We start from the raw sequence: 21,137 nt of genomic DNA, 5'->3' as shown, positions 1-21,137 counted from the left end.
AGGCTGGAACCCAAATTTTTAGGCAATGTTTACTAATTATAGGTTTATAGGTTTATTTGAAAGTGTAGTTTTTAAAATATTTTTTATTTAAAAATATATTAAGATAATATTTTTTTAATTATTTAAAAATTATTTTTAATATCAACATATCAAAATAATTAGAAAATATTAAAAATATATTCATTTAAAATAAAAAATTTTTTTAATTGTTTTTTAAAATATTTTTAAAAGAAATAAACAAACAGATAAACTTAGCAGAACAGGCGTGAGTCCACCCATGCAGGCTATCGAAGAGGCGCAGACTTTTAGCAGAGTAAAAATTGCCATATTTCTTTTATCTGCTTTTGGCCTAATACAGAAATACAGATCAGCCCACAGTTGGCCTTCTGTATAAGAGTCCAAATATTAAAAACAAAGGCCCAGCCCATAAAAGGGAACACCGGGAAACACAAAACAAATATCACCGAAAGCGCACAATAGCAGGAACGGAGAGCCCTCTTTTTTTCTTAGCGACGGTGGCCCTGATTTAGAGGCTTCTTTTACTCTCCACCACCACCACAATCAACCGCTTTTTTCTTCTTCTTGTTCGCTCGTCACAAATTCTCCCTCTCTCTTTCCAAATCAAAACTACTGTGCAGAAACTGCTACTATATGCAGCAAAAATAAAATGCTAAGGTCAGTTCTCTAAACTACAATTATATCAGTTTCATTTTTCTATGTCCCCTTTTTATTCGCCTTTTCTCTAGAAAACTGCAGAAGATAAACTAAAATCTTCGATAAAAGTTAAGTTTAGAGAGAAGATATAACCTGTTTTGGTGTTCCATGCTTTTGTTTTGTTTGAGCTTTAAAAGGAATGTTGCGTAGAAATGTCGCCCGAGTGAAGAAGAAGCTCTTTGATAGATTTCTCTCTCTCTTAAAAAAAAAAGAAAGAGAGAGAAAAGAAGAATTAAATTGATATATATTTTTTTAAAAAGTGTAGCCTTGCAATCTAATGCTTAAGTTAGCTACATATAATTTAGTTTATGCCAAGTAAATTATGCATTAAAAAGAAAAAAAGAGAGAGAGCAGGGGAATATGTTTTTAAGGTCCTATCAGCTTAGTGCTGAATAATTGCCATGGAGTGAGAGTAGAGGTTTTGGACCATGGAGGCTAGAATTTATTATATTCAAGAATTTATCACTTATCCTGTTAATTGATGCTAGCTAGGTTTGCACAACTTTAATAATTGGAAAAAAAAAAAGAAAAGATGCACGTGTTTGATGCAAAGTGTTGCAAGTGCACTGCTAAGTTTTCTTTTACTGACTCATGTCGTTTACGCGGGAATGCATATGTTGCCATTCGAGGCGAGGGAGAGAGTTCAAAGCTTCCAGATAACCATTTCTTTCTATTATAGTGGTGAACTTGCTTAATAGCAGTCTATTAGTGAACAATTAGTGCAACTGAAGGGACGATGACAGACTTGAGTTCTTGAGAAGATTTGCTTGAATCTACTCATGTGAAGACGAAGTAAAAATCTGGTGTAACTATTATTCCTTAATTGTCTAGTCATATATAGCTCACTGCCTTGCTTTGTCCATGCTTGTTTATTTGGACTATTTTTTTGAGATCTGATCCTCTCTCTCCCTCAATGAAATTTCCTGATGTTTAATGTATGCTGCAAGTGTATGGAAAATAGATAGGAGAATAATATCCATGCTATTTGTAGTGACTGGGACTTGTTCTTTTCACAGTAGTTTTGAGGGAAGACCCTTCAAATACAAATTTGGATTTTGAATTCTAGAGAGCTGATATATTTTACTTAAAGCCTATGTCCAAGGCTGAGCACATGGGTGTTTCTCCATCAAAAGTTTCTCATACTAAAAGTTATTCATGCCCTGCACAAACTACACTGGAAAATACGCACGAACCCAGTGCTGAATACAATTTTGGTGGATATCCGGAAGAGAGGCATAAGCTTGAGTGTGAAATCATACAAACTGAAGCTGGAGATAGCAGTGCTGCAGTTCTCCAATCTTGTTCTGGTGAAGTTGTGCAACCATCTACTGACGATTTAACAAAAAGTTCTCTTATTGATTTGGACCCACCTCCTGACAATGCAAGGAGTGCTCCGTTTGATAATAGTCCAAGACTTATATCAACCGCTATGGATCAGAAACTCGAGCCAGGTGCTACAAGTGTGAATACTGCTTGTGTGCATAGTGAATCATCAAAAGCAATTGACTCTAGTATTCTACTGGATGAACCTAGGAATAGCAACACAGAATTGTCAAGCTGCATTGCAAATGAAACCTCACAAGCATCACTTGAAGATCTAGCCAATGATTCTCGTGCTGAAGATGCAGGACTGTCACTTGTAGAGGCAAGCAATAGTGACCTGATTGATGAAAGTTCATACTCTCAACAAACTACGTCTGGACAGACACGTGAGTTTCATTCTGACAGAGCTTGTTGTAAACCATTGGAAGAAAGACGGAAGCCCGGCTCTGAACTTGCAGAAAATGAATCAATGGAAATTGGCACTGGATTATCCAGTGGTATTTCTATCGAGAATTTGGAGCCGCTTACTGAACTTGTGAACAAGAGTTGTCCTATCAAACATATAGGCTTGCCTCCTGGTGATGACATCAGCATTCCTGCAAATGAACAAATAAGACCTACTCATGATAAGGAGTCCAAATACCCTGATTGTGAACATTTGGAAAAACTATCTGGAATTGTGATTGGTATTACTAGCCAAGGTGTACCCAGTGTTAAGAAAACTCCAAAATTGTCAGGGAAGAAAAATATAAGTTCTTCGAGAAAAAGCGATAGAGTTCTCCGGTCAAACTCACAAGAGAAACCTAAAGCTCCTGAGTCGAGTTATAATTCTACTAATGTTAATTCCACTGGTGAGGAAAAAGGGAAGAGGAGGAAAAAGAGAAGAGGGAAAAGTATAGTGGCTGATGAATATTCCAGAATCAGGGCACGTCTTAGGTACTTGTTGAATCGGATGAGCTATGAGCAAAGCTTGATCACAGCTTATTCCGGGGAAGGCTGGAAAGGACTTAGGTGTGTACTATTCACTTTTCTATAGCCTTTTCTTGTGCTTTGTTTTCAGTTAATTTTGTCATCACATAATGTTTTTGTTTTGATTTTAGTACTAAATTTTACAGTATAGAAAGTTAAATCCAAATTTAAGTGCTGGCTATCCACCGAGGATTTATTGCATTTGGAAATTGAATACAAGTTAATTTGCGAAGCCAATGTCAGAACAAAAATTTAGAACAGGGATTTTTTTTAGATAAACTTGCAAGGAGTGCAAAAGTTATTCGCATTGGATAACATATGTGATGCCTGGCCTTTGAACCAGATGATCATCATTGTTAATTGATTCCATAACAAGAAGTGTTTAATAAATGAGCAGTGGGATTTTTAAAGGATGCCGATTTAATTTTTTTGAAACAAGGAATTGAAGATGATATTAGTTCAACTTTTAGTGTTATTGCCAAGTAATATCCCTCTTCTCTAGTGCATCTTTCTCTGTGGGCTCATAGTTTCTCGCTCGAGCCAATTTTTTTTTCTCCAAAAATTTTTCATTGCCTATATTATGGTGTACATGACTAAATATATCAATATCTTCATCAAGGAGGCTAATTTGAGGGATCTAAGGAATTGAATTTACATGTATGATTATGAGAAATAGAAGAAAACCCTTTTGTTTATAAATGAAATCCAGTTTGACCTGCCCTTTAAAATGATGCGATCTCAAGCTGTTTCTTTACATTATTTGTGTATTGATCTGTTCTCCACTGGAGAGCTTATCTGTAATTGTTTCTTTGACCACTAATGTAATTTTCCAGCCTAGAAAAGTTAAAGCCTGAGAAGGAGTTGCAACGGGCCACATCTGAAATCATCAGACGCAAAGTGAAAATAAGGGATTTATTTCAACATATTGATTCACTATGCGGTGAAGGAAGGTTCCCAGCATCTTTGTTTGATTCTGAAGGACAAATTGACAGTGAGGATGTAGGATTATATTTTTTTTTTGTCATCTTCTCTTGTTAAAAAATTTCTTATATCCATAATTGTTGCTGTTTAGGATGGTTTTTGTAGCATTGAATATCTCTTGGAATGTAATTACTTAGACTAAATCCATTTGTTGCAGATATTCTGTGCAAAATGTGGATCCAAAGATTTGACTGCTGATAATGATATTATACTATGTGATGGTGCTTGCGACCGAGGGTTTCATCAATTCTGTTTGGTACCACCATTGTTAAGAGAAGACAGTAATGATCTATCCACTTGTTTGATGGCCCTGAGTTGAATAATGGTTCCTCTTTGGTGATTTCTACTTTCCTGATTGCTTTTTTGCATTTTTCATATAGTTCCTCCTGGTGATGAGGGCTGGTTATGCCCTGGATGTGATTGCAAAGTTGACTGCATTGACTTGCTTAATGACTCTCAAGGAACAAATATATCTATCAGTGACAGCTGGGAGGTAATTATGCGGCCCCAGCCTTAACATATATTTTTTAGAAACTTGAGTTTGTTCCTTATTGTACTCCCATCCCTTGTGCAGAATGTTTTCCCCGAGGCAGCTGCAGTAGCATCTGGACACAAACTCGACTACAACTTTGGATTGTCTTCTGATGATTCTGATGATAATGATTATGATCCTGATGGTCCAGATATTGACGAGAAGAGTCAGGAGGAATCAAGCTCTGACGAATACAGCTTCAGTTCTGCGTCTGATGAATTTGAGGCTCCACCTGATGATAAACAGTACTTGGGGCTCCCTTCTGATGATTCAGAGGATGATGACTATGATCCTGATGCTCCAGTTCTCGAGGAGAAGCTGAAGCAGGAAAGTTCCAGTTCTGATTTTACTTCAGACTCTGAGGATCTTGATGCCACTCTTAATGGTGATGGGTTGTCTTTAGGAGATGAATACCACATGCCTATTGAACCTCATGAAGATTCTAATGGGCGAAGATCGAGATTTGGTGGAAAGAAGAATCATTCTTTAAACAGCAAGCTTTTATCCATGCTAGAACCAGATTCTCACCAAGAAAAGTCTGCACCTGTTTCTGGAAAAAGAAATATTGAAAGATTGGACTACAAGAAGCTCTATGATGTGAGTGCCTCTGATCTTATAGCATATGAAACAGGATTCCTATTAAATGGTCTTGGCGCTTTTTTAAGTTGTTGCTTAACACGCTATTATTTCAAGCATGATCATATAATTAGAGTTAATCCTGGTCTTTTGTTTCAAATAGGTGTTTTGCCTGCTTCTTGTTGAGAAGCGAAGACATTGTGATTCTTTCCATATAAATAAAACTATTTTTAACCTGACTAGTGTCTGTTCCACTCCTTTTCAGAGAAGAGCATCAAATATAGGGAAGGAATTATTGATAGATGTCATGCACTATATACTCTCATGGAATTACAATAATTATAAAAGCAGAATTTTCCATTCTTTGTCACATGTTAATGCAAATATGGATGATTCTTGGAAGCAAATATAACGGTAATGCTTCCATATGAATGTACGAATGTAGTGCCCACACATTTGTGTACAAAATAGTTTGTGCCACATCATAGATAATGCTACATATATCAAAATCTTCAGCAATTTTTTCTTTTCCTAAACCAAAAAGATAAAGCTTCTCAGGCGAAAACTTTCTTGGAATTATTTCACATTAAATTTTGTTCACCTTCTGTCCCCATAGAGGTATAAACTTAGTTTCAAATATTAAGATTTTATTCTTGATATGATGCAACTTTTTAATCATATGATTTTTTCTCTCAATAGTTCGATTTCTTGTTTCTGTTCTCTATTTGTGAAGGAAACATATGGAAACATTTCTACTTCAAGTGATGATGATTACACTGATACTGTTGCACCAAGGAAGAGGAGGAAAAACACTGGAGATGTTGCTATGGGGATAGCAAATGGAGATGCTTCTGTTACTGAGAATGGAATGAATAGCAAGAATATGAATCAGGAATTAAAGAAGAATGAACATACTTCTGGAAGAACTCGCCAAAACTCAAGCTTTCAAGATACAAATGTTTCCCCAGCAAAAACACATGTAGGCGAATCTCTCTCTGGTTCTAGCAGTAAAAGAGTTAGGCCCTCTGCTTACAAAAAACTTGGAGAAGCTGTAACTCAGGTATGTTTTTGTGAGTTATTTATTTAATATGCTCAACAGTACCTGATAACTCATAAAACCTCATGTGAGTTGAAGATATCATGCCATTATTCGGTATCATCTCCTCATCATGGTGCTGGGTATTATTGAAAATGTGCAGTATGATTTATTTGTCCTCTTTTTAGCAAAAAAACGAAATGAATAATATTTTTTTTAGTCCTCCGTGTTTCATATTATTCTTTAATCCTTCAATTGCATGCTGGTCTGTGTTGAGTTGGCATTATTTTTAGGCTTCGAAGTTTGCTTTAACAAATTATACTTGTGCATGCAAGGTTCAGAAATGATCCGATTACATAAGAAACTTTTGAAGTGCTTTGCAAAAGCTGCTTATTTAGTTGTTGAAGAAAGAAAAATATCAAAGATTGATATGGAGACTGGAGAGATTATTATTTATTTTCTATGTGAAAAATGTTGAAATCAAGTCTTTGCCAGCTTCTGATTTCAAGATTTTTTTGATATCATGGTGTTATACCCTTGTCAGTGTTCTCTTTGGAACAATAATATATCTTGCAACTTCATTTTTGGTCCCCCCCAACTCCTTCTCTTTCTGACACACACACACACAAAGGATGACAAAGGTTAAGGCGATGATCATTCTTGTATGCAGAAACTGTACAGTTTCTTCAAGGAAAATCAGTATCCTGACCAAGCCGCAAAGGCAAGTTTGGCAGAAGAGCTAGGAATTACTTTTGAGCAGGTCATACAACTGGAAAATTGTTTTGTTCTTTTTAAAATTAACTTTCATTTGGGTGAAAGATAAGAGAACATAGTTTCAGGTTTTCCTAATATAGAAGTTGTATTATGCAGGTTAACAAGTGGTTCATGAATGCTCGTTGGAGCTTCAACCATTCATCACCTGAAGGTACAAGTAAAGCTAAAAGTGCTTCAGGAAAGGGTAGCTGTGATGGGCATGTGAGGGATAGTGAATCGAAGAACCAAAAGAGCAATAAACAAAAAACTAGCACCCCAAAATCTAGGAGATAGTGTGAAGTAGATCTTCAAAAATATTTTATTGAATCAAGAATTGAGGAAGCCGAGGTCTCCTTTCGATTTGCACAAAGCTCTTGTGCAAATTGTTGGTCGGGAAATCCATTTTATTCTATGATCCTAGTAGACGAACTGACCATTTACCTTCTGCAAGAACAAGATGCTAGGAGATAATATACTGGTTTTATTGCCAACGACGAACTCTGCCATGAAGGTGACCCCAAGACGCTACTGTTGTGCTGTAATTGGTGATTCGCTCACTGCTGTTTTCATTTATTAGTAAGTTGCCTTATTTTAATTCAACTCCATTCACAAGGAATTTTACAATAAAAAAATGTTGAGCGAGTCCAGCTCATCATCAATACCTTTATTTTTCATTTTTTAATGAGATTATAATTTGTTCTCTTATGTTAAATCTCTAAGTCACCAATTTATGCACAATTTCTTTGCATCTAGTTCGATATCGCATTGCTTCAAGTTTGCAATTTGGTATGCAACCTAGAACATAGAGAAACAACATCCTAGAAATGTCATGTTTGGCAATTAACAGCTAATCAGTGGTCTTTTATTTCCTGAACTGGGGACATGAAGGAAGGTGTTTTGATTATTGTCTCTGATCGAAGTCGAAGAATGCATGCCCATTTTGGCAAGAGTGACAAGAGGAGATGTGTAAGCAGCTATCCAACCAGGTGATCAATGCAGTAGTTATTGGTGGGTTTTACTGATCAAATGATTTATAACTTTCCTGTCTTGTTTTTCTTTTCCTATGAAATAGTATTATTCTTTCGGAGATAACCCAAATATACAAAAATAAACAAATAAATGCTTTGGCTCGATGTAATTCTACAGTTCTCTGGTGGAAAAACACTGTATATAAATCTATGTTTATTGCGTATTTTAATAGTAAATTGATAGTTTTGTTCTTGAAAAAACTCTTAATAAATCTTTAAATTTATTTAATTAAGTAAAAATTAATGGTTTTTTTTTTAAAAAATTATTAAACTCAACTATATTCATGAAGCGAGTTGCATATGATCGGAGTTATTTAAAATGCCATTCTCTTAATATTTTTTTTTAAAAATTTCTTGGTTTTTTATATAAGTTTACCAATGTTTTTTTCCAGTTATTCAGATTTTCTTTGAACCCATTAAATCAACTAATTCACACAAAGTTAGTTTTTATATGATTTAATTGGAAATTCTAGGGGTGAGAAAAAAAACCAAAAAAACTAAGAAAACCGAGAAAATCGGAAAAAAATAACCGAAAAAACCGAACCGTGAAAAAAACCGATTAAAAAAATAGAGCCAAACCGGAAAAAAACTGAGTCAAACTGAGCCAAACTGGTTTGACCGGTTTTTGTTCAAAAAATCGAACCGAACCGAAATCAGTCTGTTTGAACCAGTTTTGGTTTTTTTTTTAAAAAAAATTTTAATTTGGTTATTTTTTTTAATAAAAACCAAACTAAACCGAAAATAATTACCCTGAAAAACTCGCTCTAAACAAGAAGCCAAATTAAAAGATTTGAAGATTTACTTGTTTTTTAATAGCATTGCCAAAAAAACATTTCTTAGTGTTTTTTTATATTTTTTTAAAAAATTAATTTAGCCCGCCCGTAGTATAGCTGCCGTGTGCCAAAGGACTAGTTCGGCCTACTGAAGTCTTGAGTTGGACGACAAAAACTGATGTTTCTTTTCCATTCTCCATCCTCGAATTGTTATTCTTACCCACTGATTAAAAAACATGTTGATTCCTGGGTGAAGATCATTTAGACAAGGGCTTCGCCTTTCCAGTCTGATTGAACTAGTGTTTTTAAGACCATGAACCACTGTTGACAAACCCGAAGTTCCATGGAATAAGAGTGGTTACCAAAAAAAAAAAAAAAAAAAAAAGAGTGGAATTAGTAAGCAGATTAGTTTTCATATTATCGTCTCGGATCCAGCTAATGCCTCCCTTAACTGTTATTTCATTTCTTTATTTTGTTAATATCAAAATCAATTTTATTAAAATAACAATAAAAACAAAACAACATTTCATGCAATTTTTACTCTTTCTATGACATTATTCATTGTACAATTTTTTCTATTTTTAATTATATTATTTCAAATTACATATTGGGTTAAGGACTGATGCCAAGTCAAGCAAATATAATTCTCAAAAAAGAAAAAAGAAAAAGAAAAAAAAACAGTCTAAGTGACTAAAGAAATTAAGTTAAAGAAAAGTAATCATACATGAACTGCCTAATTTATTCTTTTAAAAAATATTACCAAATTGGATGTTCTTTTTCGGCCCAACCCGAACCCGCCAAATCTCGTACCCGAAATGCCTAAAACTTTAAACACAGAAAGGCCAAAGCAAAGCAGAAAAGCTGCAAAGCAACCGAAAAAATCACCGCAATGGAGTTGGAAGTAGATGACAAAGACCTTAAAGCCGCCGGCGCCGAGATTTTAACCGACGGCCACCATGGACTACGCATCCACGGATGGGAAATCGTATCCTACAAGGGCTCCATTCTCAAGTCCTCCTCTGTGATCACGTATTCTCTCTCTTTCTCTTTAAATTAGTTTCAAATTTGCAATCATTTTAAGTTTCTCATGAGCACCTGAGTACAAATTGTTAATTTTTGAGTCTTTGATGCCTGCTGTGAACGCTGCAGATGGGAAGAGAAGCTAGAAACTTCTCATTTACCAGAGATGGTTTTTGGAGAAAGTTGTTTGGTGCTTAAACATGTAATTAGTGGTGCAAAAATTCATTTTAATGCATTTGATGCCCTGACTGGCTGGAAAAAAGAGGCTTTACCGCCGGTTGAAGTTCCTGCTGCTGCACAATGGAAATTTAGAAGGTAATTTTAAGTATTTGTTTCATTTTGTTTGGATTTAATTACATCCAAATGTACGGCATCCTGAAGTGCACTGCGGTAATAGACAGTTGAATTGTTTGAATTTTTGATTAGTAATGTGTGAGAGTTTAGCTAAGAGAGATTGTTTTTGGCTTGTGTTAACACTTTTGAATTTAATTTGCAGCAAACCATTCCAGCAGGTGATATTGGATTATGATTATACATTCACGACGCCTTATTGTGGTTCTGAAACAATTGGATTAGATATGGAGAAGGTTTGTTCTTTTACTCAAAAAACTTTTTTGTTGTGTCGTGTTTGGAGGGGAATAAAATATTTTGTTGAGGCCATGTTCAACACAACTTGCGGACTTGATGGATTAATTCATGTCCTCATTGAGAATTTTTATGTTTGAATTTTTTATTTTAATGTTAAATTTTCTGTTTTTCGTCATTTTTTCCCTTCAAAACGTTGATAGCTTCTAAAATAGTTCCTGATTAAAACTTTTTTTAGGATGTTTGGGTTTACTGTAAAGGCTATGAAATGATGGGTTTTTTTTTTTTTTTTATAAAACAATTATGTTATTTATGGCTGAGATTGATCTCTGATGAATAGCAGTCATAAGTTGGCTCAGATATAGTGTAATTAAGCTTTTGTTAAATATAAAAAAATGGCTATCCTCTTCCTCATGCCAATATTCGATCATATCCTTGGTTTTGTGATCAGAAAGACAGTGGGGAAATTTTGGAGGCTAGCTGCAGCCCCTGTTGGGAAGACTGCGAAGAGCAAATTGATGTGGTTGCACTTGCATCAAAAGAACCTATTCTTTTCTATGATGAGGTTGACTCCTTGTGCTACACTAGGATCATAAATTCATAAAACCATATTCATTTTCTCTTCCTGGCATTTGTGGGTGTATCTTGATGAAATAATCTGTTTAATTCCACAGGTAGTTTTGTATGAAGATGAACTGGCTGATAATGGGGTTTCACTTTTAACTGTAAAAGTGGTAAATGCTAAAATATTTACTAATTGTTCCAAGCACTGATATGATATGCTGCTGATAATCAGTTGCTAAAGAACTGTTTGTGTCCTCTTTGAATTTTGTAGAGAGTCATGCCAAGTTGTTGGTTTCTTCTTTTGCGCTTCTGGGTGAGTTAATCGTCATTATTTACTCAATTTTCTCATCCATTGCAGTAAAAACAGCTCTATTTCTATGCATCTGCATGTGTGCATGCATCAATGCTTAGTATAAAGAAGCTCTAAACAATTTTTTTCTCCTGAAAGGGGACATATTTTTCTTCACTTTTTACATTGTTTCACCAAATCAATCTCTCTTTTTCACCCCCTGTTACAGCTTAGAGTTGATGGAGTGTTAATGAGATTAAGGGATACTCGTATGCATTGTGCTTTTAGTGATAGTGCAAATCCTGTCATTCTTCGAGAAAGCTGCTGGAGAGAAGCCACCTTTCAAGCTCTGGCTGCCGTAACCTCTCTCTCTCTCTCCACACACACACACACACACACACACAACCATAATAATGAGCACATGTATGGCTAGATGTGTGTCTTTGAACATGCTTGCTTGTATGTGTTCATGAGAATGACTATTTCATTAGCTTTATTTTCCAAGTTTATACTCTTTCATGATAGAGATGTATTCTTTTCTGAGTGTCATCATGGGAATGATCACCTGTTTTTTTGTTATAAAAATAGCAGTAGTGTGCAAATAGCTTTCAAAAAATGTATCTAAAAGAGTGAGGAGCGAAAAGGCAAGCAAATCTGGATAGAAAAGACAGATACAGAATATTCCCTAGAGGATGAACTGAATAAGCTCTCTAGCATGTCCTGCGAAACTTTAGGCACAGGACATGCTGCTGTCTAAAATACATGTTTCTGTTCTTTACACATCTTTGAATCTTGTAATTTCTGCACTATTGGGTATTTCTACAAAAGTTCCACATAAGTTGGTTCTACTTGGAAGTGTGTGGCCTGGTGCACATGTAAATATATTGCATTGATATAATATCACAGTATTATACTGAAATTCATTATGTTTTTGGATATAGATCTCTTAAGATGCATCCACATAGGCTATCTAAATCAGCTAATATTGAATTTTATTTGTCTTCCTGTTCTCAGAAAGATATCAGCTTTTATTTTTTCTTTTTTCTGTAGGTATTTAGAGCCTTGCATAGATATATTTCTAACTGTTGCATGGTTGACTTGTGTAACATGTAACAACTGTTTTCCTAATGCATTTTATTTCTGTAATGTTATTTTGCAGAAAGGATATCCTACTGATGCTGCTTCATATAGTGATCCAAGCATCATCAGCCAAAAGCTTCCTGTCATCATGCATAAGACTCAAAAGCTTGTGGTCCACAGTAACTTGTAAGGCTGTAAATTTTCTATGTGCATGAAGATTTGAATTGTTTACTATGTTGAGGTCATATAGAAATCAAGTCCTTTCTGGTGGATTCAGTTCTCCTAGTGGGTTTTTAAGTCACTCTTGTTACATCAACAAGCTATCTTATGGATTTATTTGTGGAAAGAGGAAAAAAAAAACAATATCCTCTGGATAAACAAAGATATTAGTTTAAGATATTCTCTGTACATGTTTGTCTAATTGTTTCCATGAATCAGGTGAGAATATGATGTAGAAACTAATTGGAATACATGAACATGACATTGCGACTAGGATAAACTGAGATATATAAGCACTAGGAGAACATATGAGCCATGTTTAGAGTGTAGAAAAGAAGCACAATAAGAAGGCCACAAAGCTTTTTTAGTGTTTCTGTCAACTGAAATGCATCACAACTGTTAAGTGAATGAAGGAGGATAAGAAGTGCACAGATGGCAAGAGAATAGGGAAGCGAAGAGTTCACAGAACTCTTTACAAGGGTGAAGAAAACCAAGCCACCATCAATGATAGATAATATCCCCTTATATATGACATTGCTACTTGGTGTTTCCCGACCATATTCATGGAGAAAATCAAGTTGGGCCTTAGAAGATCGACATTTTCAACTGATTAACACCTATAAAATAGAGTTGTATTTGAAAAAATATGCCTATGAGCGAGTATGGTTAACTGAGCATGTTGGAATGGAATTTGCAAACGAAACACTTGAGCACTGGATGAAAGAGTTGTATGCAACATTGGAGAAACTGATACAAGCTAAACATGCTACGCAAGAAGATATGGGCCATAAAGGCAAGGAAAAGTGTGCCATTATGAATAGCAGAAGAGTTTATGTATTATATCAAATTTACTTTGCTTCTTGGGTAGTACAATTCCATGGACTAGAGTATTGGTGTATTGTACAGAGGTTAGATTCAGGTTCACCTTTCTTCAGGTAGTTGCTGTTTTCTTATGGCCAGTTTAACTTTGTCTATGCCAGGTTATCTTTAGGTCATATACAAAAAAAATATCAACCAAACCTTAATCCCAAATTAGTTGGGTCAGCGAAATGGATCTTTGTGATATTTTACTAATTTTGGAACATAAAAGCAGAAAAAAAAAGGTAATGTGAAATGCAAGATGCCACATGGAGAGCCATATTGTTAGGATGTTATTGTTTTCCTTCCATTATCATCCTTCCCTTCTTTGCATTTTATCTGGTTTGTGTTAAGATGTTCCAATCAATGTTTGTACGTTAAGATAACTTATATGTGTAAAAGAATAATTACCTGTGGTGTAAAATGGATAATTATTGCACCAAAAAAAAAAACTGCATATACAACTTCTAATTAAAATAAGTAAAAATGTCTAATAATGTTAAACTGCATTATCATTATTTTTAAAAAAGATAGCTTAATAACTGATGGCGTGAAATGATATGATTATTGTACCAGAAAAACTTAATGATCACTTAAAAAAGAAATGTACAGTGGCTCAAAACTGGAAGTTGATGATTAGGATTGAAGGAATCCCCATAGTTAGCTGCCATATAAATATGGTTATCTGGCATTTATTTTTCCAGAAATTGAACTGAAGAGTAGGGGTATTTTCTAGGTTTCTCGTACATGACATGCACACTTGGCAGAACATTTTCCATGTTTCTTCTAGAACCAGGCAGAATCTGTATGATGTTTAACACTTCATAAGGTTGGTTGCCCGCCTGTATTAGTTTCTGTATTAGATGGTTCGTCAAAAACTGTTCTGCGAGAAGAAAATTTGGAACCACAACAAAGGGATTGATTAGAGTCGAAGGTTCAAGTCAAGCTTGAGTGGCTCTGATGATGTCTCTGGTGGTTGTGGATCCAAGCGAAAGCTGCCTGGCCATGTCAAATCCGTTGTATCATCAACTGTGAAGGGCATCCATGACATATCAAATCCTGAACTGGCTTCATTAAATCTCCCTGCAATAGCAGTTCCATCTCTATTTGGCTTGTGCACAAGGGTGTGGGGCCTGACCCCAAGTGATCTAGCCATCGGAGAATTCACTGGCAAACCCATAATTGTCATCATCCTCTGGGAGTGGTATCTTCTCGCTGCACCCCTCTCCCTTTTGTGGGCGTTCTGATGACCCCCGAGTGCCTGTGAGCTGAAGAACTTCCTTCTACAGAAGTTACATGAGAAAACCTTGCTAGAAGTAGGTCTTGATTGTGAGTCATAATCTCCTGCTGTTGAGGGTGAATTTCCACCTAGGCTCAGATTCAGCCACTCTCCTGGATTGTTATCATCATAGCCTTCATTGCTATTGTTGCTGTTCAACATCTCATTTTGGTGTTTGAGGGTTTTTATTTCAATTGCTTCTTCCTGGAAGATCATATCTTCACCAATCTGAACTTTCTTAGAGGTGTGTGGAGGGGAGATGAATAGGGAAAGGGTGGAAGAATCGTGGCAGACTTGAAGGTTTAGATCGAAGTAGGAGAGGGGAAACAAACGGAGATAGATTTAACAATGGAAATGAAGATAAGTTTATTTGGTCTCAATTCAGCAACCCCACTAGTGGCTTGGTGTACATGGGACAATGCTTATGTCATTTTACCGTTGCCCTTGTCAAGCTTAGGATTCCCCACTTTCTTCCACCTTCTTTACCTTTTCACTCCTCAAATCAAGCCAACTTTACATGGTTCTCTTTTGGAGTAGCTATGGAAACTCATGGTTGACAATCAACAATAATTCCATCCGTCGTCAAACTCATGATCTTACAATTAGTTGATTCTGCCTTCAGTGCTTCTTATATCACGTAAACATATAAAATTGCTTTACTTATCTGTCTTCAGTATAAAGGTTCCAAGATTCGGGTTTATTTATGTAGATGATGGGTGGATGGGTGGATCTACTCACCTTCGTAGATAAATGTGAACATGCAGAAGTGTCCATTTATCAAGTGATTTTGATTACAGTTGGATCCCCTTGTTGATAGCAAGCCATCCACCTCTGCAGATAGGATCACCAGTAAATGATTCTTATTCACAATAACTATCTGTTTCAATGCTTTTCTGCTTCAGCGTATCTAAGGTAAACACTATATTTCTATAATGGTGGGCACAAGTTACCAAGAGGGACATTTGTAGTGTTCAATGCTGTCAAGTCGGTATGTTATGTGATAACGACATTGAAAAGATGCATTTCCTATTCGGAGAAGTGAGTAAGAGATAAGCTTCAAAGCTCTATGGAAATATTGATTTCAGTGGTGGTAGGGTTCCTTTGTTTTCTAATTGCCTTTTGATTTAATGTTGGTGGGGGCTGAATCGTGATGGGACCCAGGGAAATGCCAATAATTGTGTTTAAAGCAAGAATAAGATAGAGTGGTCTCTTGCCATTTTAATATTGTTTTCCTTTAGACAAGAGTATCCATGTGGGGGTCTTCGTCTAGGAGTTTCTCGGGCTGATTTTTTAAACGCTTGGTGGCCAATGTTCATGTACAAACAGAGAAGTGCATTACCAGCCATTTGTACTTATTGTGGAGCTTGGAATGTTATAATATAACAATTTTTTGTTCTCCCTTTCTTAGAGAGAAGCGTGCCCTAAGAGAGGTTAGAGACCTGTGGGAACCGGCCGAGGATAAGGGGTTGTGTCGTTGACAGTTAAAATGAGTAGGCATAGACTGAGAATTGTCCCATACTCCTTGGATTTGGAGCACTTGAAAAGGTATATTGTTTTTTGGTCTATGAAGCTTGCAACTTGGTTTTTTCTTGTAGCTACATGCGGTGCTGAATATTATCCTTCGATGCATAATTACATGCTCCACTAACGTCACGAGGATGTAGAAATGAACAGTTGGGTAAAGACAATTTTGGAGTTAGGTCTATTGTTTGATGTTTAGCACACTGCTCTAGTCAACTTTCTATCATTCACAATCAGGATCATCTCTGACTCCTAACCAACGCACAACCTTCTCATTCTGTCCATTTCTGATTCCTTACCCATTATTCATGTGGCACTTGATATTACACAGGACACTGCTTTTGAGTCCTTTTGAACTGTTTTTTTAATGGAGTTTTTCAGGTTTAAATTTTCCCGTTTGATGTTACGTCAAGTGGGAAGAAGGGTTTGTCCGGAGAAGACTCAAACATAAACGGCCAAAGGGATTTCGTACAACACTCTCTTTTCTAGACTTTCTGAGACTAGAATTCTCCTTCGCTTTGGGACTTTAATAGCTGTATCTGGGCGTCTCCCCTGTGAAACACTGCTTCGCTTGATAGCTAGGTCAAAGGTGTTCTGGGTAATTATTTTTTAAAAAATATTTTTGATATTAGTATATTAAAATAATTAAAAAAAAATTTATTTAATTTTTTTAAAATATTTTTAAAACACAAAAATAAAAAGGAATCAAATCTGTTTGTGATATAAGAGGATGCCAGCATGCATCATTTGGTGACACATCACATCCGTTAATTGGAGAGCAATTGAAAATGGTTGAATTGGCTTCAACAGTACGATTGGTCAAACGAGAACGACACAAAATGGTTTTAATCAATGTACCACTGTAAGTGCATAAAAAAATAAAAATGGAATACGAATAGTGGTGATGCAAAGTGACCTCCATCTCTTTTAGAAACTCGACTCACGTTAGTTTCTCTTGGAAGAACTAGCTCGGAGGTGGAAAAGGATGGACACAAGGATCTCCGTGGTTAAAGCTCCGCTTGGCTACTCTTGTGTGTCACTTCCAGCTGTGATGCAAGTTCTTTTCATTTCATGTGCTGTCGGTGTAAAAAGAGAGAAGCAAATTTTCTGGGAACAAGTTTCTGTTGTTGGAAGGCAAGGTTCTTACGTAATTGGGACAATCAGGAGATCCATCACTATTCATGGGCCGATGGCTTGCTTCCATGGACCACATGGTGTGTGTTTGGAAATGAAAATGTTGTGTTCTTTTTTAAAATGTCTATCATTTATTTTTTAAAATTTATTTTTAACTTCAACTTTTTAAAATTTATTTTTAACTTTCCACGTATCGAAATAACCTGAAAATATAAAAATATATTAATTTAAAAAAATTCAAAAATATTTTTAAAACACAAAAAAAAAAACCTGAAGAAATAGGGCTTACTTATAACATAAAATGCCAACCAACCACTTGATGTTCATTCATGACTTGCCTTTTCCTGGGATCAGTTCATGCAGAATATGGACGTTTAACAAGTTGAATGTGGCCCCGAATTCCACCCTTTTACCGAGTATCGATTCAAAGCTTTTATTTAGCCAATGGGCTGTTGCAGAATGGCACAAGCTTCCTGTACAAAGGAGAACGAGTGGTTATCATCTGAAGAGTTTATTCGGTTGTTTCTTTGTTGCACAGGACGGGTTCTGAGCTTCCTCATTAACATTCAAATTCGTCAAACTTCTTGACTTTTCTCAGCAAGCCCATAGGATTTAATGACCCCAATAATGTATTTGATAAGCAAATGAAACTGAGCATCATAAGACTGTCTAATGGGAAAAAAAACAGGACACGAGACATGATTAAAACTGTCTTTCGTTGCATTCCACGTGGGCTCCATCCACTAAAACACCAGTACGAGTAAGATTGTATTATCCCAATCTATTCCCATGAATCAAAAGCTACCAACAGTCTGACTGGAAAGCTATGCTTGTACGGAGCTGGCGTGCATTTGATCTCAAGATAGTAGAGCTCTCTTTTCAGCTTCTAGACTAGCATTAGTCACATTAAAATGAAGGTGTTTGGAGGTGGCACCTTCTCAGATCCTCACAAAATGCAATGACATTAAAGCCAAAATATGGATGCACAGTGTGCTACACGATTGACACCACCAATATGGAGCGGGGTCCTGGTGCACGAGCTGAAAACGACAGCCCTCGTGCTGTTTGTTCATAGATTACAACTAGGCACCGTTTGGGAACGCGGCTGCGGCCGCGTTCCCAAAAAATTTGATTTTTTTTTTTTTGCTAAAATTTAATATGGTTTGTATGTTTTGGATCGTTTTGATATGCTGATGTCAAAAATAATTTTTAAAAAATAAAAAAACATCGTTGGCATGCATTTTAGCAAAAGTTATTTGAAAAGCACTCGCAACTACACTGCCAAACACGCTCCTAATATGAGACACTAGCCAGGTGTGGCATCCCATGCGTTCACCAGGTGTTCCTCCACAAGAGAGTCAAAAGGTAAACATAATTCAGATGCAGCATCTCAACCTTATGCTACTTGACTGTACCTTGCTCGTCACCATCAATAACTTTTGGGAAATTCATACTCCTCTCCTTGGAGGGCAACCCAGCCATTGCATGGAACAAAATCTCACCAATACCAATGCAAGTTCTAGAAACCATACTTAAAAGATCTAGTATCTAGTTTTAAGAAAACGGATGCTGGAATGTCCAGTTAAAACTCCAAGCTTTTTTTTAACCATGTTAAAGCCACGTCCCAAGAATTCCCCTGCACTTTTGGCTACTCCATGATAGCACCACACATCATCGAGCACTTACAGAGGGGCAGCGGATAGCCCTTGAAAACCCTTTCATTTAATAAACAAGGACATAAATTCCAGAAACTAAAGGAGGTCCGATAGTGATAGTGATAATGAAACATCAACAGCAGGACCTTGCGGAAACAAGGTATAAATCAGAGGAACAGGCAAATAAACTTATACGCAAATATAGTTGCCTATAAAACCATAAAATTTGATTGTCCCAAGAGCATAGGAAATCTAACAATGATCTCAGATGTAGCATAGAACATGACATCTTTATTAAATATGCATGCCAAAAAGCCTAACATCCTAACATCCCAAAGGGTACTCCATTCACCGACTTCCTTCAAACAATGTTGCACTTGGTTGTGCTAATCTAAAGGCTCTTCAAGTACCTGCAACAACAGCATAAATGGTTCAAAATCCGTGCAGGAATTCTGCATCAGAAAAGCGTAGTTTTTTGGGGCATAATTCCTTCAAGCAGCAAGAAACTTGAGTTCAATAGCAGCAAAGTATTGAATTCAAAGATTTCTAATTTCAGATCTTAATCTGAAATTTGGAATAATCTTTGTTGCTAATAACCACATGAAAACTGGCTAATTGATTTGAAGTCAGCCTTTCCAGTACAGATTACAGAATCTAGTGGCTTATAGGGACATTCAATTTTCATTGTGATGGAGCTGTCAAGTAATAAAAACAGAAAAGGAATACACCTTGGTTTTTGCTTGTAATTTGCAGGAAACTATACACAATAAAGGAAGAAAATGGAAGACAAAATCTGAATCTGGCCTATCATGTCGATAGAAGAGAATCCATTGAATTCTAACTTCCAAATGCATCACTTGAGATGTGTCTCTCATGGGATCAAGCAATGACTCTTACATTCAACCATACTGAGAAAACTAACACACTAAAAGGATTTCTCATTATTTTTTCTATCAGCAGTAAAGAAAAAAGAATATGCACAAGTGGGTTGCAAACCAACTTATGATGACAATATTAAAAAAAAAACACAACAATAACAATAAATGAAGAAAAATGCTACTAATAGCAATGTGTTTGTTATCTTAGAAGCAAATGGAGACAAGTTTCAGCCCAAGTAATATTAACAGATTTGTACAGAAACCTTTCAATATGAACAACTAAATGATCAGGAGAGATATATCTCCCAGTATAAGAATCTAGAAACATAAAAACCTTGCAAATGATCATTTTGAAATGTATGAAGCAATTGACTATATGCCTCAAAACTTAGCTTTAAGGCTCTGGTTTCTCTTTGGACTCAGTACAGATGCACTACATTTATGTTTTCTACGAACAAGAAACAAGAACAAAACGAGAAACCTACAATTGTGGCATCAATTCTGCGCCTTTAGCTGACAGTAAGTCCACGTGCATCACCCATCTTTTCCATTCCTCCCTATCAACCCCAATCCCAATTCCTCTCATTAACCAGGTTTCATGAAACCAACAAAAGCAAATCTACTTCATAAAGTAATTTTGACAAACTTGAGGAAAGAAACTCAAAAAATTTTACTCTTCCCAATCAAAGTTATTCAGGGCAGCAGTTCACTAACAACTTTTGCTTTGTTGTGTGCCCTAGAAACAGTAAGACTCACAAAGAAACTATTAGCGATCCGGACAAGTACGGCAGAAGGTACCATGAGACAGCTCACAGAAAGCCCGCACATTAGCATTGAGACGTGATGTCAAGTGCCCCGAGGCCACCAAAGGCAACAACGACTGCGTGCATCCCAGTTCTCCCAAGTTCCTACACAAACACAATACAAAGAAAACTGCCCATTGATGAACAATACGCAAAAATTGTTTAGGAAAAATGAAATTTTCTTGATTTCTTACAAAATCTAGAATTAGCATTGACAATTTTCTAAATTAAGGATCCACAATGCTTAACCTTCCATCTCAAACGAGCTCATTAAGCCACATGCAGTGAGAAGAAATGGGTAATGATGTTTTAATCTAAGAAATCGAGAAGAAAAATCTAAGAGGAACGGCTACCTAGAAGGAGCGAAGGATAAGCGGCGAGATTGGAAACGGGGGGAGGAGATAGGCGGCGGACGGAGGCGAGGGAGCGGTGCGGGGGAGCGGGGGGTCGGCGCCCTGGCGGCGGACATGAGCGACCGCGAGAGTGATCCTCCACTGCGCCAAGCCATTAGAGAGCAGAAAACGTGAAACGGTTTTTGCGGAATGAGAGAGAGGTGTGAAATGAAAA

At 36.4% G+C, this 21,137-nt stretch overlaps 4 protein-coding genes and 1 long non-coding RNA gene across 10 annotated transcripts; 2 read left to right on the top strand and 3 right to left on the bottom strand.

Annotated features, from left to right (window-relative positions):
• Window positions 1-303: 303 nt before the first annotated feature.
• Window positions 304-1,249, bottom strand: LOC133676362 (uncharacterized). Its single transcript, XR_009835582.1, has 2 exons — window positions 808-1,249; window positions 304-647 (listed from the first exon to the last, which is right to left on the bottom strand). It is a non-coding gene; the product is annotated as an uncharacterized LOC133676362 (long non-coding RNA).
• LOC133676345 (homeobox protein HAT3.1-like) lies at window positions 537-8,089 on the top strand. Of its 3 annotated transcripts, XR_009835580.1 has the most exons (10): window positions 537-675; window positions 1,731-3,048; window positions 3,840-4,005; window positions 4,145-4,268; window positions 4,368-4,480; window positions 4,562-5,116; window positions 5,829-6,155; window positions 6,802-6,891; window positions 7,002-7,460; window positions 7,773-8,089. XR_009835580.1 is itself a non-coding variant. In XM_062098013.1 (9 exons), exons 2-9 carry the CDS (start codon window positions 1,808-1,810, stop codon window positions 7,176-7,178), a joined length of 2,793 nt encoding a protein of 930 aa, XP_061953997.1. In that variant the 5' UTR covers window positions 537-675; window positions 1,731-1,807; the 3' UTR covers window positions 7,179-7,596. The 3 variants fall into 3 exon arrangements, 2 of the variants coding, with proteins under 2 accessions (XP_061953997.1, XP_061954009.1); XM_062098013.1 differs by lacking the exon at window positions 7,773-8,089 and having other exon boundaries at window positions 7,002-7,596; XM_062098025.1 differs by lacking the exon at window positions 7,773-8,089 and having other exon boundaries at window positions 555-675; window positions 1,734-3,048; window positions 7,002-7,596.
• A 1,417-nt stretch (window positions 8,090-9,506) lies between these two features.
• On the top strand, window positions 9,507-12,631 carry LOC133680811 (TIP41-like protein). Its single transcript, XM_062103808.1, has 8 exons — window positions 9,507-9,714; window positions 9,835-10,020; window positions 10,202-10,292; window positions 10,742-10,855; window positions 10,965-11,024; window positions 11,126-11,167; window positions 11,373-11,501; window positions 12,303-12,631. Exons 1-8 carry the CDS (start codon window positions 9,575-9,577, stop codon window positions 12,411-12,413), a joined length of 873 nt encoding a protein of 290 aa, XP_061959792.1. The 5' UTR covers window positions 9,507-9,574; the 3' UTR covers window positions 12,414-12,631.
• A 1,163-nt stretch (window positions 12,632-13,794) lies between these two features.
• On the bottom strand, window positions 13,795-15,362 carry LOC133680812 (zinc finger protein 4-like). Its single transcript, XM_062103809.1, has one exon. The coding sequence runs from the start codon at window positions 14,793-14,795 to the stop codon at window positions 14,223-14,225; it is 573 nt and encodes a 190-aa protein (XP_061959793.1). The 5' UTR covers window positions 14,796-15,362; the 3' UTR covers window positions 13,795-14,222.
• A 3,694-nt stretch (window positions 15,363-19,056) lies between these two features.
• On the bottom strand, window positions 19,057-21,137 carry LOC133697037 (uncharacterized). 4 transcript variants are annotated; one of them, XR_009842800.1, is made up of 4 exons: window positions 20,924-21,137; window positions 20,524-20,675; window positions 20,253-20,324; window positions 19,057-19,299 (listed from the first exon to the last, which is right to left on the bottom strand). XR_009842800.1 is itself a non-coding variant. In XM_062119376.1 (4 exons), exons 1-3 carry the CDS (start codon window positions 21,076-21,078, stop codon window positions 20,302-20,304), a joined length of 288 nt encoding a protein of 95 aa, XP_061975360.1. In that variant the 5' UTR covers window positions 21,079-21,136; the 3' UTR covers window positions 19,057-19,299; window positions 20,253-20,301. The 4 variants fall into 4 exon arrangements, 3 of the variants coding, with proteins under 3 accessions (XP_061975360.1, XP_061975349.1, XP_061975366.1); XM_062119376.1 differs by having other exon boundaries at window positions 20,566-20,675; window positions 20,924-21,136; XM_062119365.1 differs by lacking the exon at window positions 20,253-20,324 and having other exon boundaries at window positions 20,924-21,136.

This window comes from Populus nigra, chromosome 1 (genome assembly GCF_951802175.1).
Source record: "Populus nigra chromosome 1, ddPopNigr1.1, whole genome shotgun sequence".
Lineage (NCBI taxonomy): Eukaryota > Viridiplantae > Streptophyta > Magnoliopsida > Malpighiales > Salicaceae > Populus > Populus nigra.
This window is presented reverse-complemented; position numbering and strand designations above follow the sequence as displayed.